This window comes from Ranitomeya variabilis, chromosome 3 (assembly GCF_051348905.1).
Source record: "Ranitomeya variabilis isolate aRanVar5 chromosome 3, aRanVar5.hap1, whole genome shotgun sequence".
In the NCBI taxonomy this organism is placed as follows: domain Eukaryota; kingdom Metazoa; phylum Chordata; class Amphibia; order Anura; family Dendrobatidae; genus Ranitomeya; species Ranitomeya variabilis.
The window spans coordinates 709,232,944-709,252,356 of NC_135234.1; the positions used below are offsets into that span (position 1 = coordinate 709,232,944).

The 19,413-nt window shown below is 43.2% G+C and overlaps 1 protein-coding gene across 1 annotated transcript in view; it reads right to left on the bottom strand.

Moving 5' to 3' along the window:
* Positions 1-19,413, bottom strand: part of LOC143817775 (cilia- and flagella-associated protein 337-like) — a 263,091-nt gene that overhangs the window by 105,327 nt on the left and 138,351 nt on the right. Inside the window, exons 15-16 of the mRNA XM_077299254.1 lie at positions 10,071-10,222; positions 7,651-7,753 (exon numbers count right to left, since the gene is read on the bottom strand). Coding sequence (XP_077155369.1) covers positions 7,651-7,753; positions 10,071-10,222 — 255 coding nt within the window. The remainder of the gene's footprint in view (positions 1-7,650; positions 7,754-10,070; positions 10,223-19,413) is intronic.

Sequence of the window (19,413 nt, forward strand, 5' to 3'; positions counted from 1 at the left end):
ATAAGTTAATATTAGCTAATGTATATGCTGAGTAACAAAGTAGAAAAAGGAAACCTGAAACATAAATAAGGAATATTCATAACATACAGTGGCATGTAAAAGTTTGGGCACCCAAAAATTACTGCTGTTCTGGACATTTAAACAAGCTGAAGATAAACGATCTCTAAAAGACCTAAAGTTAAAGATGACACATTTCCTTTGTACTTTAGACAATATATATATTCATATTTTACATTTTAAAAATTACAAAAAGGAAAAAGGGCTGATGCAAATGTTTTGGCACCCTGCATGGTTAGTACCTAGTTAGCAACCCCTTTTACAAGTATCACAGCTTGTAAACACTTTTTGTAGCCAGCCAAGAGTCTTTCAATTCTTGCTTTATGGATTGTCATCCATTCTTCCTTGGAAAATTCTTCCAGTTCTGTGCGATTCCTGGATCATCTTGCAAGCTTTGCTATTTTGAGGTCTAGCCACAGATTGTCAATGATGTTCAGTTCAGGGGACTGTGAGGGCCATGGTAAAACCTTCAGCTTGTGCCTCTTAAGGTAGTCTATTGTTTATTTTTTATGTGTGTTTAGGATTATTATCCATTTGTAGAAGACATCCTCTTTCTAAATTCAGTTTTTTCACACAAAGTTTTATGTTGGCATCAAGAATTTGCTAAAATTTCATTATATCCAGTCTTCCCTCTACCGTGAAATGTTCCCCTTGCCATTGGCTGCAACACAACACCAAAGCATGATTGATCCACCCCCATGACTAATGGTTGGTGAGATGTTCTTTTCCTGAAATTCTGTGACTTTTTTCTCCACACATATCATTGATCATTGTGGCCAAAGAGTTTTATTTTAACCTCATCGGTCCACAGGACATGTTTCCAAAATGCATCAGGCTTTTCTAGATGTTCTTTTGTATGCTTCTGATGCTGAATTTTATGGTGAGGATGCACTAGAAGTTTTCTTCTGATGACTTTTCCATGAAGGCCATATTTGTTCATGTATCTCTGAAGAGTAGAACAATGTACCACAACTCCAGGTCTTCTAAATATTTCTGAATGTCTTTTGCAGTCAAGCATCGGTCCTGATTTGTCTGTCTAGCAATCCTACAATCAGCTCTCACTGAAATTTAACTTGGTCTTCCAGACCTTATCTTGACTTTCACTGTTCCTGTTAACTGCCATTTCTTATTTACATTTCAAACTGAGTAAAAGGCAACTTCAAAATGCTTTGCTTTTATGGCCTTCTTCTGCTTTGTGAGCCTGCAACATTTTCATTTTTAGAGTGCTAGGCATCTGCTTAGGAGAACCCATGGCTGCTGTTTTTTTGGCACAAGGTTACAGGAGAGGGGTTTTTTTTAGAAAACTGGGACATTTGCATCACCTGTCCTTTCCTAACAATGATAGTTTACAAGCAATAACCCTAACAGGCTAATTAAGGTCTTAAACTTTGGTCAAAGTTGTCTGAGCACACAAACTTCCAAAGGTGCCAAACCATTTTTTTCCCGCCTAAAATACAAAGGAAATGGGTCATCTTTAGGCCTTTTATAGATAATTTAATCTTCAATTTGTCTAACTGTTCACAATAACAGTAATTTTAACCAGGGGTGCCCAAACTTTCTCACGCAGTGAGTGACACAATAAGTAGGTTCACTGGAGTTAAGCTATGAACTCCGGTGAACTTTCTCACAGGAGCTCAGCACAAAACACTGACAGGAGCGATTACGGGGTAAGGGTGGATTAGGTGTAAGGTGAGTATTTTGGTTGTTTATTATTTTCTGTTTTTTTACAGTTGACAATAGCTTCAATTCAATGGGCGCAAGGTGAGTAAAAATGTGTTTTTATTTTTATTTAAAATAAAAGGAGTCTGTGTCATTTATTTACAATAAAGGACTTTATTCTGGCTGTGTGTTTGTGTCAAAACTTACGATGGGGTTAGTAATGGATAGGTGTCCTATAGAAGCCTTTCCATTACTAACTGGTGAGCTTGATGTCAGCAGCCATAAAACAGCTGACATCAACCCCACAAGTATTACCCCACATTCCACCAAAACAGGGCAAGTGGGAAGAGTCGGGTCACCGCTCTTTGTTGTCGGGTGTCCCGGGACCAGGGACTCCTTCACTGTCCCTAATGCTAGGGGTGGCCTAGCTCTCTCTGTTCCGTGGATTACTTCTGATGGTGAAGACGCCAAGGCCACGTACCTTGCCTTAGCTCCTGAATCTGCCCTCAGTCTAAAGAGGGGAGTAGTAGTGTACCGTAATACACCTACCAGACAAACAACGTAATACGAACAGGGGTAACGAAAAATGCCAAACATACAATTATACTCATACATACAACAGAGGAATGCACAGGGGAGTGAAGGATGGGGTTAAAGCAAAGTTGGATAAGAAAGGGAATTATCACACATTTAAAACCTAGCAACAGTCATAGATAAATCCACCAAACGCCTTCTCCAATAATAACCACCAACAACCTCCAGCCATGCAGCAAAAGCTTCTCTGACAATGAGTGCTAGCCAGGGCCCAGATTATATAGGAGATGGGAGTGGCTAACAGTGCACAGCTGAGCCTTAAGAAGGAAACCTTCCAGGAGCTCTAAACTGAGCAGATTAAGCCTTGCACTGCTAAAAAGAAACTTGCACAGTTTAATATGAAGGTGAAGTGCTTCTAATCAGTGCAGGAGTAGGAGAAATCAGACGCTGTGGTCTTCTGGTTCCTCTCTGTCATGGTAAACCTGTGACAGTCAGGTAAAGTGCCAGAATTAGGGCATCTAATAGACGCACTTTCTTGGGGCCGCTGCGAGCTGGTATTTTTAGGCTGGGGGGCCAAAATACATGTCCCCTTACCAGCCTGAGAATATCAGCCCCAGCTGTCTGATTTAGTAAGGCTGGTTGTCAAAGAGGAAGGGGGGTGGGCACATCATTTTTTAAAACTATTTATTTAAATAATTAAAAAAACTGCATGGAAAACATGATAACCAGCCACGATAAAGCTGACAGCTGATGGTTGCAGCCTGCAGTTTTGCCATGCTGGTTATCAAAAACAGAACAGACCCTACATGATTTTTTTAAAATGTATTTATCTATAGCGCAGGTGCCGGCTGATGAATACTCCCAAAATTGGCACCTGCTCTTGCTGTTTTCAGTGACAGTAGGTGTAGGCTGATGGGAGTAGTACTCACATGAGCCGACGCCTCTGTGATTAGCGGTCAACTTTTTACCGACAGTCACAGCTGCTGGCTCACGCTGTCACGTGACAGCATGGTAACCATAGCTTTCTGACAGGTGGTAATAATCTTACTGCTGATCACAGGCAGTGTTTGCCACACTGTCATGCAGATGACAGCATGGCAAACATTGGATGTTCGGGCCTCCCATTCATCTGTTCTGGTACCTAAACCGATCTTTTTTAATGTTCCGGAAATCTCACTGGCCCCAAACATCCAGGAGATCACCCTTTACTAGACCAAATGCCTCCTGTTGAGTTGAAGCCCAGCGTGGAGAAAAGTGCATCGAGGTGCCAGTGCAACCCCTTCTGTGCTCCTCCTAACTTTGACCTTACACCATGTGTTAGGGTTTGGCGGATTGCATTAAATAAATTTAATAAAGAAGTGCAAAGTGCAAAGAAGTGGGTTGCAATCGCAACCCAGGGTCCACCGTGCAGAGATGTTAAACTGCAGCTAGTGTGAACAATGAGGGAACACACAGCAAGCAATTGCTAGCACACACTGAGTTAAGCGCCACTCAGTAAACAGCACATGAAATGAAGAAACAAGCAAAAATGAAACAGATGCTCTGCTATAGAGCCGTGTCACTCGCACACAGTAATGGAAAAGATGCTCTGCAATAGAGCTGTGTCACTCACACACAGTAGCGGAATAGGTAGATATGATCCCTGTTAACCTCACAGGGGAACGAAGCCCGCTCATGAGGTAGGAAGCAAACAGTGGTGACACAGACAGCAAAAGCACTCAACCAACTCCTCTCTGGAGGTGCTGGAATTCTAGTGGCTAGATGCCAGCCCTGAATTTATTAAAACTCCTCTCCGGTGAACTGGAATTCTAAAGGCTTACCGCCGACCCTGAGCACATGCTGGTAAAGACCATACTATAAACAAGAAGATAGTGAGAAAACACTTAAATAACATAAATGAATTCAAGTCTCCAGGTCCAGATACATTTCACCCTAGAGTACTGAAGGAGATAGCAGAAGAAATTTTTGAACCACTCTCCATAATCTTTGAAAATTCTTGGAGAACAGGATAAGTCCCAGAAGATTGGAGAAGAGAAAATGTTGTTCCTAGTTTCAAAAAAGGGAGGAAGGTGGACCCAGGGAGCTATAGGACGGTGAGTCTGACTTCTATGCCAGGAAAGATCTTTGAACAAATTATTAAACAACATGTATGTAAGTACCTGGATAAGAATGAAGCGATTAACCAGAGTCAGCATGGGTTTGTAACTAATAAGTCATGTCAGACTAACTTAATTTACTTCTATGACAGAATCACTGACTGGGTGGATTACAGAAATGCTGTGGATACAGTATATCTTTACTTCAGCAAAGCATTTGACAAAGTATCTCGCATCACCCTTACTGAAAAAATGACTACGTATGGAATGGACAAGGCAACTGTTAGGTGGATTCATAACTGGCTTAGTGATCGGACCCAAAGAGTGGTCGTAAATGCCTGCACATCCGGTTGGAAGAATGTCTCAAGCAGGGTACCACAGAGTTCTGTCCTGAGCCCTGTATTATTCAACATCTTTATCAATGATTTAGATGAAGGAATTGAGGGTACACTGATTAAATTTGCTTATGACACAAATCTAGGAGGGATAGCTAATACTAGAGGAGGGAGAGAGAGAGGATTCAAAAATATATAAATAAACTGGAGCAGTGGGCAGCAACTAACAGAATGTTTTTTAACAAGAAAAAGGCAAAGTACTACATCTGGGCAATAAAACTTAAAAAAGCATATACAGAATGGGAGGAATAGGACTAAGCAATAGCACATGTGAAAAATACTTGAGTATACTAATAGATCATAAATTGAACATGAGTCAACAGTGTGATGCAGCAGCAAAAAAGGCAAATGCAATTCTGGGATGTATCAATAGAAGCATACAGTCTAGATCACGTGAAGTCATTATTGCCCTCTACTCCTCTTTGGTCAGACCTCATCTGGAATACTGTGTCCAGTTTTGGGCACCACATTTTTAATAAAGACATCAACAAACTGGAGCAAGTTCAGAGAAGAGCGACCAGAATGGTGACCGGTCTGCAAACCATGTCCTATGAGGAACGGTTACAGCATTTGGGAATGTTTAGCTTGCAAAAAAGAAGACCGAGAGGAGACTTAATAGCTGTCTACAAATATCTCAAGGGCTGTCACATTGTAGAATGATCTCCTTTACTCTCATTTGCACAAGGAAAGACTGGAAGCAATGGGATGAAACTGAATCGGAGGAGACACAGATTAGATATTAGAAAAAAACTTTTTGACATTGAGGGTGATCAATGAGTGGAACAGGTGGTGAGTTCTCATTCCATGGAAGTCTTCAAACAGAGGCTGGACAGACATCTGTCTGGGATGATTTAGTGAATCCTGCTTTGAGCAGGGGGTTGGACCAGATGACCCAGGAGGTCCCTTCCAACTCTACCATTCTATGATTCTATGATGCAATGTCCCATACACACACGTAATGAGAATGATACTAGTGTGCCCGCGTGCGCCTCTGAGACCCTTTTATATGTTCAGCTCGTGTCCAGCCGGACAGGACCTTGCTCGCGGACCAATCCTGAGCTGCCACATCACCAGAGCAGCTGACGACCGACTATCAATGAGACGCCGCCACATCACAAGCATGCTTAGTAGGGTGATTTCTGGACTTAGTCTCCAGAGCGTCTGCTCGTTGCTGCCTACCGCTTGTTACCATAGACTTGACTGAAGAGCCAGCAGTAACCAGTCGAACAGCACAATCCTGAGCAAGATGCTGAGATCGACATCTATGCTCAGCAGCACCTGCAGCGGCCAAAGCTGAATGGGAGATTGCTAATGCAGGTTTGGGATCTACCCTGTGCAGTGGGAGAATCTGGCACCTAACACCATGTCTCTAGGTATCGTTTTCTTTTGACAATTATCTTAGCACTTGTGTTGAGACCAACTCTACATAGTGGCTACAGTTATTTGTATGGGTCGACTTGCGATCCTGTGCACATGGTAAACATGTGCTCTGGTGTTGTTGGTACATGCATTATTGTATTGTTATATTTGTTCTAATTTTATCCACTATTCTGTTATGGCATAGAATATTTTGCATATGCTCAACATCAATGTACGCTGTTTTGACATTGTATGTATTTTGATGTTTTTCTTATAGGTCTCACTGCACTTATTTGTAGATATTACTATTATATTATTATTTTTCTATATACTGCAGAGAATCCTCTATAGATAATTAGATGTCAAAATACTTTCTCAGGTCTACCTGTAAAGGTTATCACCAAATAGGAGCACAGTTCCAGGGGACTCTTTTTGCCTCATTTTAGGGATTATACAACCCATATTTCCCTATATTTTTAGCAATACATCTCTTTTATTCCATTTTGTATAGTATTGCTGTTACTATATTGATGTAATAAAGCTTACTATTTTATTTAATTGCCCCATAGTTTCTATATTTTTCACTTACCGCCCAAATGAGATCTCTGTAATAATTCTTATTAAACCGGTTTCTCTGGGGTGGTTTTGGAGGGACTCTGGTTTTACAATGTGCACAGGACTTTCCCAGTCTGAACACAAGGGAAGGGGTACAGAGAGGCCCAGAAAGGGACTATTGAAAGCAGCTTCTAAAGGAGCAAGAACTAGTCATTGAAACAACACCAGTGTCTGGGAGAGATGGAGGGAAAATAAGGTAAGGAAGTATATTACCAAATTCATAACTTTGCAAGGCCTGAATGGTAATTACTTAAAGGGAAACCTGATATAGTGGCAGAGAGCCTGATTCCAGGGATGTATCACTTACTGGACTGCTTTGTGAAGTTTTGATAGAATCATTGTCTTCTCTGTTGTAGATATAAGAGTGCTATAATGCTGAGCCCAGTATAACCCCATCCACACAGCAAATTGGCAGTTTCGTACGTACACTGTACATTGTCTGCAAGCTGCCAATCAGTGGTGGGGGCGGGGTTACACACATTAGTTGGACCACTATGCACATGACACCCAGTCCTGCAGTGATAACCTCCTGCTGATAAAACACTGTATTGAAATTACAGCAGCTCTTGAGCAATTGATACATCCCTAGAATCAGTATCTCTGCCACTATATTATTATGGTGTTCTCAGATTAAAACTTGCTGACAGATTCTTTTTAGCAAAAAAAGTGTACTTATTTTTTTCGTTGTGTCTGTCCTTCCACACAAACTCATGATAAATATATGGTGCTGTCACTCTCATCCTACAGAACAAATTGAAACCAAGCTAGTCATACTCCTGGAAATAAGAGTATCACTTCTCTATCCATCAGAAATGATCTTACCGTGTTATTATGAATATAACCTACAAACAATTCATTTAATAAAAAACTAATAAATCAAACAGGCAAAGAACAAAAAATGGAGACAGTATGATGCAGCCTTGAGAAACACTTACCGAAGCTTCTGAGCAGGTGACAACTTGCCTGAAGGTTTTATTGTACTTGCAGCAGAGAACGGCTTCTTTATGGGAGCTGTCGAGGTGCGGCCGTGCCAAGGACCTGGTGCAGAAGATGATAGATTAGTCATTCACTAAACTCAAAAAATCATTTTTTTTTTTAATATAACATGGTTAAAAAATATACAGTAAATATATAAAAATGTGGCCCTCAAGGTAAGAGACCTCGGGGTGCTGGAGCTGTATGAATATTGGGGGCCATATACTAAGCAAAGTGCTCCAGAATTGGGACAGAATTGTGTTTATGCCTTGTAGACACTTTTGATAGCTGGACAAGCACTGGGGTCCTGTGTTCATCTGCATGGGTTTGCATGAGTTTCATCCTTTCTGGTAAATTGGCCATACTGTGTTTTTAAGGTTTATAACATCGGAGCCCAATTGGGGACAGTAACTGATGCGAATTATGACAATATCTGTACAGAATAATGACCATAAAGAAGTAATACAAGAGCGATGAGAACACTCATAAATGTTATTGTATGTAAATCACAAAAACACAAAAACCCATAAAAACATGAGTACACACCATTGAATGTGTGATATACAATGACAGAGGGCACTATGCTAAACAGGTATTATGCAGAAGAGGCTCAAAATATATTGCCCAGTGAAATAAATACTTACACAGTAAGAGAAAGCCCCTGTATGACACCGTGCCAAAGCCTCAAACCCTGTTCTTAGCTCCGTGGTCAAATAATGACCCAGGTACCGATAATTATATTAATTATTAGGATGACTGGTTATTTGATAATCAACAGTCATCTAGGAGAAAAGAAAGCTACTAAACCATACAAATCAGACCCAATGCATGGTGTACCTAACAGGAGAAAACACTGAAGTTATATGCAAGTAGTGGCATGTTTGCCCCTATGAGAAGAACAATACTATTAAAGATACTTGGGGGCCCTGTTGGAGATAATGCATTTGGGACTCAGGAACTTCAAATTACTCCACTGCATAAAAAGCATACTGTTTGTAATTTGAAGGCAAACAGAACATTTGTATACCTGTAATGTTATTGACTGCACCCTATATTTTGTCGAGGAAGATATACTGTACAGCTCTGCCAAAAATTAAGAGACCATTGCAAAATGTTCAGTTTCTCTGATTTTTCTCTTTATAGGTATATTTTTGAGTAAAATGTAAATTGCTCTTTTATTCTATAAACTTCTGACAACATGTCTCCGAATTTCCAAGCAATAATTTTTGTATTTTTTTTCTGACAAAGAAAAATGGTAAAAATAAAAAAAAACAGTGCTTACAGACCTCAAATAATGCAAAGAAAACAAGTTCATAATCATTTAGAAACAACAATACTAATGTTTTAACTAAGGAAGAGTTCAGAAATCAATATTTTGTGGAATAACCATGATTTTTAATCACAGCTTTCATGCGTCTTGGCATGCTTTCCACCAGTCTTTCACACTGATTCTGGCATAAAAATTTAAGCAGTTCTTCTCTGTTTGATGGCTTGTGACTATCCATCACCCTTTCCTGCTGCCGTTTGAAAGCACCAAATGAACAGCTTGTAAGGTGTAACATGATGAAACGTGACTTATAATTAATCCACTTAGTGAATGAATTCAGAGCTGAAGAGCCTTTTTCAAACTCCGAATTCCAAGAGCTCTGAGTGGCTTCTACACAGAAAACAAGATAAGCTATAATGTAATTTGATGTTGTACATGTAGGTTGCCAAACCTAACCTCTTGGAGATGCAGCCATCATTTTCATTACTTTGCTTTTATTTTTTAATACCTTACTCTCCAATAGTTATTATTTTTTTTTATTTTTACATTGGCATATGAGGGATTGTTTTTTTGCAGAACAAGCAGTAGTCATTAGTGATGAGCGAAAATACTCGTTACTCGAGATTTCTCGAGCACGCTTGGGGGTCCTCCGAGTATTTTTTAGTGTTCGAAGTTTTAGTTTTTCTTGCCGCAGCTGAATGATTTACATCTGTTAGCGTATTCGAAAATGCCAGAAGAATGGACATGTCATTTCTTTAACCACTTGGTGTTTTTAGAAACCTGAAGCAGTTAAAGGACTTTAGAAATTCTGAATTCACGCACAGCAAGTCATCATTACATAGAAATTCATATGTTCATTCTTTTGAGCGCTTTCTGATAGGTTTCTCAAACAGTTTCCGTTGTGGATTCCACCTGAAAAAGATGTGTGCACACAGTCCAAAGGGTAAACCTTCCTCAGACATCAGTAACAGGCAGGTGCCAGCTGCATAATTTCATAAGCCGCTCATTACTACCTTAGCGGCACGCCGGCAATATAATTATTTAGAACTATATTATCTTTTACATCCTATCATTTACCCAACGCGAAAAAATAAATGACATCTTGTCTCTTACTTCAGTTTCACCTGCAGAAGGGCAATGGAGTCAGCAGTCACACACAATGCTCTGATTTCTGGGATATAAAGGCAGGCGGTGAGTTCTCCTCTGATCCCACTGGATTTTGAGCATGCTGTAAATAAGCACGTCTGACTCTGGATATCCCATATCTGAAACCCAGAAAAGGAATTTCATCACTTACACTAAACGTGCAGATCTCTACATGGTGTTAACATTACTATTAGGCCGGTGTCACACTTGCGTGTGCAATGCGAGAAACTCGCGTGAGTCGCATCAATACCCGGCACTGCCGCTGGCACTTGGACCGGAGTGTGTGGCTGCATGTATTTCTATGCAGCTGAACGCTCCAGTCCGAACCGCCGGCGGCAGTGCCGGGTATTGAGGCAAGAGACTCACACGAGTTTCTCGCATTGCACACGCAAGTGTGACACCGGCCTAATAGTAATATCAGCCTCATAGAAATGAATCTTTATGACTGGTAGCCATAAAGATTCATTGTTAAAACTTCATGAGAGGAAATCTAGTCCTCTGGCTCTTCAATATTTACAGGTGCATCTCACAAAATTAGAATATCATCAAAAAGTTAAATTTATTTCAGTACTTCAATATAAAAAGTGAAACTCATATATTATATAGTCATTACAAACAGAGTGATGTATTTCAATTGTTTATTTCTGCTAATGTTGATGATTATGGCTTACTGCCAATGAAAACCCAAAAGTCATTATCTTAGTAAATTAAAATAATTAAAGGGACTCTGTCACCCCCAAAATCATATCTGAGCTAAGCCCACCGGCATCAGGGGCTTATCTACAGCATTCTGTAATGCCGTAGATAAGCCTCCAATGTAGCCTGAAAGATGAGGAATAAAGGTTATATTATACTCACCCAGGGGCGGTCCGGTACGGTCCAGTAGGATGGGCATCACAGTTCGGGTCCAGCGCCTCCTATCTTCATTCAATTACGTCCTCTTCTTGTCTTCTTGCCGCGGCTACGGCTCAGGCGTACGTTGTCTGACCTGTTGAGGGCAGAGCAAAGTACTGCAGTGTGCAGGTGCCGGGAAAGGTCAGAGAGGCCCGGCGCCTGTGCACTGCAGTATGTTACAGACCTGTGGAAGCACAGCGAGAGCGCGAAACGGCCATCGTCTTCACACTGCTCACAGGAGCTCCTTGTTTACTCTCCCGGCCATGATGTTTTAATGAACATTTAATAAAGCAAAGTCAAGCTTCAGATCGGTGAGTGCCTTCCTTCCTTTCTTATGCAATGCACTGATTTTCATGTGATTTCTGGAGGAGCACCCGGTAGCTTGTGGTGGAATTTGGACTGCTTTTCTGCATGAAAGCACTTGATGTGCACAGAGGCTGAAGGTCTCCAAGTGGAAGGTAGTGCCGTCCCTCTTTTTTCTTTTTCTTTCGTTCGTGAAAGATAAGAAAAACAAGTTAGATTATACTCACCCAGGGGCAGTCCCGGTTCAGGTCCAATGGGCGTCGCAGGTCCGGGTCCAGCTCCTCCCATCGTCATACGATGTCATCATCCTCCTTGCTTCTGTTGCGACTCCAGAGCAGGCGTTATTCTCTGCCTGTTGAGGGCAGCTCAAAATACTCCAGTGAGCAGGCGCCGGACCTCTCTGACCTTTCCCTGTGCCTGTGCACTGCAGTACTTTGCTCTGCCCTCAACAGGGCAGAGAATTACGAATGCGCAGGAGCCGTGACAGAAGCAAGGAAGAGGACGACATCATATGAAGATCGGAGGCGCCGGACCGCCCCTGGGTGAGTATAATCTAACTTGCTTTTCTTATCTTTCAGGTTACATCAGGGGCTTATCTACAGCATTACAGAATGCTGTAGATAAGCCCCTAATTGTGGTGGACATAGTTTATAGCGGCAAAATGAGGTGACAGATTCCCTTTAATGGAAAATTGAGTGGAAGGAAAAAGTGTGGTAGAAAACGTGCACAAACAACTGGGATAACCACAGCCTTGAAAGGATTGTTAAGAAAAGGCCACTCAAAAATTTGGGGTAGATTCACAAGGAGTGGAGTGCTGCTGGAGTAATTGCTTCAAGATCCACCACACACAGACGTATCCAGGACATGGGCTACAAGTGTCGCATTCCTTGTGTCAAACCACTGATGACCAATAGACAACATCAGTAGCTTCTTACCTGGGCCAAGGAGAAAAAGAACCAGACTGTTGCTCAGTGGTCCAAGGTGTTGTTTTCAGATGAAAGTAAATTTTGCATTTCATTTGGAAATCAAGGTCCCAGTGTCTGGAGGAAAAGCGGAGAGGCCACAATCCAAGCTGCTTGAGGTCTAGTGTGAAGTTTCCACAATCAGTGATGGTTTGGGGAGCCATGTCATCTGCTGGTGTAGGTCCACTATGTTTTATCAAGACCAAAGTCAGCGCAGCCATCTACCCGGAAATTTTAGAGCACTTCATGCTTCTGGAGCGCCCCCACTGCCGCAGGGCCGAGGGGTACCCGGTACCGGGCCTCTTTGAGTCTCTGTTCTGGGGTTATCACGGTGGCTAGGCCCGGTCCATGACCCTGCTGGTCAGTGGGAGACGTCCGGTGAAAGAGTGGTGAATGATGGTGTAGTTGTGAGGTGCCGGTCGCAGTAAATAACGAGGACACAGGGGTGCAGTCTCTTTACCTCTTTACTGAAGATCTCTGGGTCCTCAGTCTGGAATCCGGATAACCAGGCTGCGCAAGTCCGGCCGGTCCAATGGCACCTCCAGAGTTCTCTTTGCAGGTGGAAATCTGTGCCTTCCTGCTAGCGCTATGTGTTGTAGTCCTTCCCTGCAGTGCTTACGGAAAGTACCCCACAACTGTTGTGTCTGTTTCTGATGTTCCCTCACAACTCGATTAGATGATGTTCTGCTAATCTCCCGTCCCTCCCGATGTTCTGGTTGGGACGGCACCCGTATGACGGGTAGGCTCGGAGCTCTTCCGGGACCCTAGAGTCGCCCCTCTCCACAGGTTGCCCCCTATGTCTTCTTAGGTGATTTGGTGTGAGACAGCCCGCCTATGACTGACTGTCCTGCCGTTGGTTTGAAGTATTGCTTGCAGCTAGATGTATAAATACTTCCTCGGCGTTCCGGCCACCGGTTGTGCGCCTCAGTAGGATGTTGCCTCGGTCTTACAGCACGACTCCTACTGGTATTCTCCTATTTGCTTCGATCTCGTTTCTCACTCAGCACAATCTATCTCGCTTCTTATCCTTTCTTTGGGCACCGCCGCTATTCTGTGCAGGCACAGTCCCGTGACATTCTTCCTTGGAGCCAGGTCTCCATCAGGGTCCCAAACCTGACAGAGGCCCTACCGAATCTTCCCCTGCAACACCCTCTGCCACAAGGTGTTGCCTGGTTCCCATCCAGTCAGCTTTCTCTCCTAACTTCCTGCCTGACCCCCAGTTTTACCAGTATGTGAGGAGTGGCCTAATGAATAGAACCCTTAGCTCCCCCTGGAGGCCCGACTGTGAAATGTATTGGTGTCTGTGATACCTGGTCAGATGAACTCCTTCAGTGCCATCAGACGTACCATGGCTCCCCTTAGTGGCGGAGCCACAGTACTGCAACGACCAGGACTCTGGGGCGCTGCACTCCCCCCCGGTTAAATCCAGTACTCCGGTACTGGGAAGAAAACGACAATACAGGTTAGCAAAAAGACATACAATATTTGTGAGTGCAAAACAATAAGCATATTTGAACAAAGCTTCCCTTTATGGGAGGTGTGGACACTTGAACGTTACAAAACATGGTTAAATATCACAGCAACAGGCTATAAATAACTTTTCTTACCCAACAGGGTATTCTACTCAATGCAAATTCTTGAACAATAATTTAACATTGCCTTAAAGGACGTACACTCTGAATCCACTAAAGACCTTCTTATAAGAACATTATAAGGCTAATTAACTTTTCTCTTTTATTCCCCTTCTTTAAGTCTGCAGGACCGCCTGTCCTAACGGCTCCAGGCCTACTGCCTCTCCTTTCTATACAGGACCGCCCCTTTCAGCCCGGGCCTACTGCCTTTTCAACTACTATACACAGTATAGAACATAACATTTACTTTCAGTTTGAAATCACTGAGCCATCCCTTCATGGCTCCTAAGAGGACTCGCTGACTAACCCCGCACGGGTTCACTTTTCTGTCCTCAGTCTTCTAGCAACATTATCAACATCTCTTTACAATAAACTAATTTTCTACATATAACTTTTACATATAAGCATCATCATCACTTTCTTTTGTCAAGACATTATTGCTATCGATCCGTCTTAAAGCAATACCATTCTTTAAATGCAACAAGTGAACATCCCCTTTAAGAGAGGACCAAGTCTTTATGAGGTAGCACATCTTCTCAAGCTACCAGTCCGTACTCAGCAAAGGCTCCGGTGCGGTATCTTCGCAAACAGTCCTTCTTTAAGTAAAACCAGTAGGGAGCACCTTTAAGAAGGTGCAAACTATATACAAGCAGTTTGTATCATGTACTGTTCATGATCCAGCAGTTCTTTTCAACAGAAAACAAAAGCAAAAAGCAGAGGAAGGGATCCCGGGTAAAGAAAGGGATCCCTTTAAGAGTTTAACCCTAGTCGGGTTGTAGCAGCAAAACAGGAAAACAAACAGTTAACTATGTACATTCTCGTGGTTCCGAGGTTTATCCTTGTAGTAGATTGCAAGGCATCAGTTGGTAGTGAACACTTCCTGGCCTGGGAAGATCTGTGTTCAACTTCTCATCCGATGCGGTACCAATGTCACTAGTATGCGGTTTTTCAGGTATAATCTGGGTTCGAATGTCAATTTTTGTAGTAAGTTCAGTGGTAGAGATAATGCACTCTGTAGTAGTAGTGCTGGGACTTGTCGGTTCAGAGGTAGTCTTAGTCAGGGCAGCAGGTAGCGCTGCTGCAAGATCAGTCACTGGAACAGAGTCAGTAGCGGTGGCACTAGCAGTCACTGGAGTGGTGTCAATCGTCAGGGCAGGGTCATCTTTCATACCTGCTTCAGATGCGGTCCCTCCTGTGCCGGTCTGCTCCGTCTGCGCTGGGGTCTGGAACGCTGGTTGCAGGGCCTTGTGCTGCGACGTTGTCATCTCTGCTTGCAGCATCTCGCTTTCCGGCAGGGCCTTGCCTTCTGGCTTCGGATCGCTGGAACTTCTTTCTTGCTCCGGACCAGACGAGGCTACTGACAGACGTCTGGCGAGGCTCCCGATGATGGTCTTCTTCCACCCGGCCTCAGTGCTCAGCTGCGTCTGCAGGGGTTGGCGGATCAGCCCGTCCGCTCCGGTCTGCAGGAGGTCAGCGTCAGCTGTGGAGGTCTGGCTGCGGTGCCTCTCCGGGTAGCTGGGGGAGTCCTCGGCTCCGACCCCACACTCCGGCTCCGGGCGGCTGGCCATGGCATCCTCCATGTTGCTGACTTCTTCTTCCTGGTCCTTTTCCCGCTCTCTCCTTCGTGGGCGGCTTCGTTTTCGTTGTCTCCGCCCTCCATTGAGGATGAGGAGGCGGATCTCAGCTGCTGACAGACACGTCCTCAAGGGGCAGAAATACTTAGACTGGGCGGCCATTGTCTTTCGCGCTCTTCAGCTTGTTTACGCCCACTTCCACGCCCTTCTTCTTCTCCTGCGCTCCTCTTAGCGCTGTAATGGCGGCGGTTTTGGTGGGAACTTCTGGCGGCAAGTGGCAATACACAGTCCTTGTAATAAAGCACAGTCCAAGCATGATAAATCACAGTTCCAAGGCACACATGACCTGATTCTTCAGGCTTAAGTAGATCCTGTTTGTGACGCCAAAATGGAGTGCCCCCACTGCCGCAGGGCCGAGGGGTACCCGGTACCGGGCCTCTTTGAGTCTCTGTTCTGGGGTTATCACGGTGGCTAGGCCCGGTCCGTGACCCTGCTGGTCAGTGGGAGACATCCGGTGAAAGAGTGGTGAATGATGGTGTAGTTGTGAGGTGCCGGTCGCAGTAAATAACGAGGACACAGGGGTGCAGTCTCTTTACCTCTTTACTGAAGATCTCTGGGTCCTCAGTCTGGAATCCGGATAACCAGGCTGCGCAAGTCTGGCCGGTCCAATGGCACCTCCAGAGTTCTCTTTGCAGGTGGAAATCTGTGCCTTCCTGCTAGCGCTATGTGTTGTAGTCCTTCCCTGCAGTGCTTACGGAAAGTACCCCACAACTGTTGTGTCTGTTTCTGATGTTCCCTCACAACTCGATTAGATGATGTTCTGCTAATCTCCCGTCCCTCCCGATGTTCTGGTTGGGACGGCACCCGTATGACGGGTAGGCTCGGAGCTCTTCCGGGACCCTAGAGTCGCCCCTCTCCACAGGTTGCCCCCTATGTCTTCTTAGGTGATTTGGTGTGTGACAGCCCGCCTATGACTGACTGTCCTGCCGTTGGTTTGAAGAATTGCTTGAAGCTAGATGTATAAATACTTCCTCGGCGTTCTGGCCACCAGTTGTGCGCCTCAGTAGGATGTTGCCTCGGTCTTACAGCACAACTCCTACTGGTATTCTCCTATTTGCTTCGATCTCGTTTCTCACTCAGCACAATCTATCTCGCTTCTTATCCTTTCTTTGGGCACCGCCGCTATTCTGTGCAGGCACGGTCCCGTGACGTTCTTCCTTAGAGCCAGGTCTCCATCAGGGTCCCAAACCTGACAGAGGCCCTACCGAATCTTCCCCTGCAACACCCTCTGCCACAAGGTGTTGCCTGGTTCCCATCCAGTCAGCTTTCTCTCCTAACTTCCTGCCTGACCCCCAGTTTTACCAGTATGTGAGGAGTGGCCTAATGAATAGAACCCTTAGCTCCCCCTGGAGGCCCGACTGTGAAATGTATTGGTGTCTGTGATATCTGGTCAGATGAACTCCTTCAGTGCCATCAGACGTACCATGGCTCCCCTTAGTGGCGGAGCCACAGTACTGCAACGACCAGGACTCTGGGGCGCTGCACTTCCCTCTGCCGACACAAGCTTTTTGGAGATGCAAATTTCATTCTCCAGCAGGACTTGGCACCTGTCCACACTGCCAAAAGTACCAATACCTGGTTTACAAACAACAGCATCACTGTGCTTGATTGGCAGAAAACTCGCCTGACCTTTACCCCATAGAGAATCTATGGGGTATTGTCAAGAGGAAGATGAGACACCAGACCCCACAATGCAGATGAGCGGAAGGCTGCTATCAAAGCAACCTGGGCTTCCATAATACCTCAGCAGTGCCACAGACTGATCGCCTCCATGACACGCTGCATTGATGCAGTAATTGATGCAAAAGGACCAAGTATTGAGTGCATTACTGAACATATATTTCAGTAGGCCAACATTTCAGATTTTAAAATCACTTTTCAAGATGGTGTTATAAAGTATTCTGATTTATTGAGATAATTACTTTTGGATTTTCATTGGCTGTAAGCCATAATCATCAACATAAACAGAAATAAACACTTGAAATAAATCACTCTGTGTGTAATGACTATATAATATATGATTTTCACTTTTTGTATTGAAGAACTGAAATAAATTAACTTTTTGATGATAATCTAATTTTGAGAGAAGCATCTGTATATTCATATGTATACCATTCGTTCCAGTAACAGTGATTGCTATTTAAGGTGTGCTCTTTATACAACTTTAGATAAAAAAAATAAAATTTTCCCTAAACATGTGTGCCAAAAAACCTTTTTTTGGCTAGAAAAGAATATGTATGGTAGACGAGGACTGCATGTGACAGCGGCAGAGACGTGATATGACACAGTATGTGAGATGTTCTGAAAAGTACACGATATAGAATGGTGCCCCCCTCCTACATAGACAATGCGCCTGCATCAGCCTGTAAGGTTCCTGTCACTGAGGGGAAGAGGGGTGTCACATTCACTTCCACCTGAGATCACATTGTGCGATATCTCCAGGGTATGACCAAAGCTAATGTTCTGTCTATGACAGGAATTATTTATATATCTCTGTTCAAGTCTCTGTTACTTACAGAATGTATTTGATTTTAGAATTTGTCATTAAAATCTCATTCAGACTTTTTTTTTTGCATATGAGAAAAAAAGAGACCAATTTTTTTTCAGCCTCGTGCAAAATCCAATTTTCATCCATTTTTTTTGTATGTGTCAGTTTTTACCATCAGTGTGGCATACACTACCGTTCAAAAGTTTAGGGTTACTTAGAAATTTTCCTTATTTTTTAAAGAAAAGCACAGTTCTTTCCAATGTAGCTAACATTAAATGATTCAGAAATACGCTCTGTACATTGTTAATGTGGTAAATGACTATTTTAGCTGCAAACGTCCGGTTTGTAATGCAAAATCGTCATAGGTGTATAGAGGCCCATTTCCAACAACCATCACTCCAGTGTTCTTATGGTGTTTGCTAACTGTGTAAGAAGGCTAATGGATGGTTCGAATACCCTTGAAAGCCCTTGTGCAAGTATGTTAGCACAGCTGAAAACAGTTTGGCTGATTAGAGAACCTATAAATCTGACCTTCCTTTGAGCTAGTTGAGAATTTGGAGCATTACATTTGTTGGTTCCATTAAACTCTCAAAATGGCCAGAAAAAAAGAATGTTCATGTGAAACTCGACAGTCTATTCTTGTTCTTAGAAATGAAGGCTATTCCATGTGAGAAAATGCCCAGAAACTAAAGACTTCCTACAATGGTGTGTACTACTCCCTTCAGAGGAGAGCACAAACAGGCTCTAACCAGAGTGGAAAGAGAAGTGGGAGCAACAAGTAAACAAGTACATTAGAGTCTGTAGTTTGAGAAATCGACGCCTGACAGGTCCTCAACTGGCAGCTTCATTAACCCCTTCATGACCCAGCCTATTTTGGCCTTAATGACCTTGCCGTTTTTTGCAATTCTGACCAGTGTCCCTTTATGAGGTAATAACTCAGGAACGCTTCAATGGATCCTTGCGGTTCTGAGATTGTTTTTTCGTGACATATTGGGCTTCATGTTAGTGGTAAATTTAGGTCGATAATTTCTGAGTTTATTTGTGAAAAAAACGGAAATTTGGCGAAAATTTTGAAAATTTTGCAATTTTCACATTTTGAATTTTTATTCTGTTAAACCAGAGAGTTATGTGACACAAAATAGTTAATAAATAACATTTCCCACATGTCTACTTTACATCAGCACAATTTTGGAAAGAAATTTTTTTTTTGCTAGGAAGTTATAAGGGTTAAAATTTGACCAGTGATTTCTCATTTTTACAACAAAATTTACAAAACCATTTTTTTTAGGGACCACCTCACATTTGAAGTCAGTTTGAGGGTTCTATATGGCTGAAAATACCCAAAAGTGACACCATTCTAAAAACTGCACCCCTCAAGGTGCTCAAAACCACATTCAA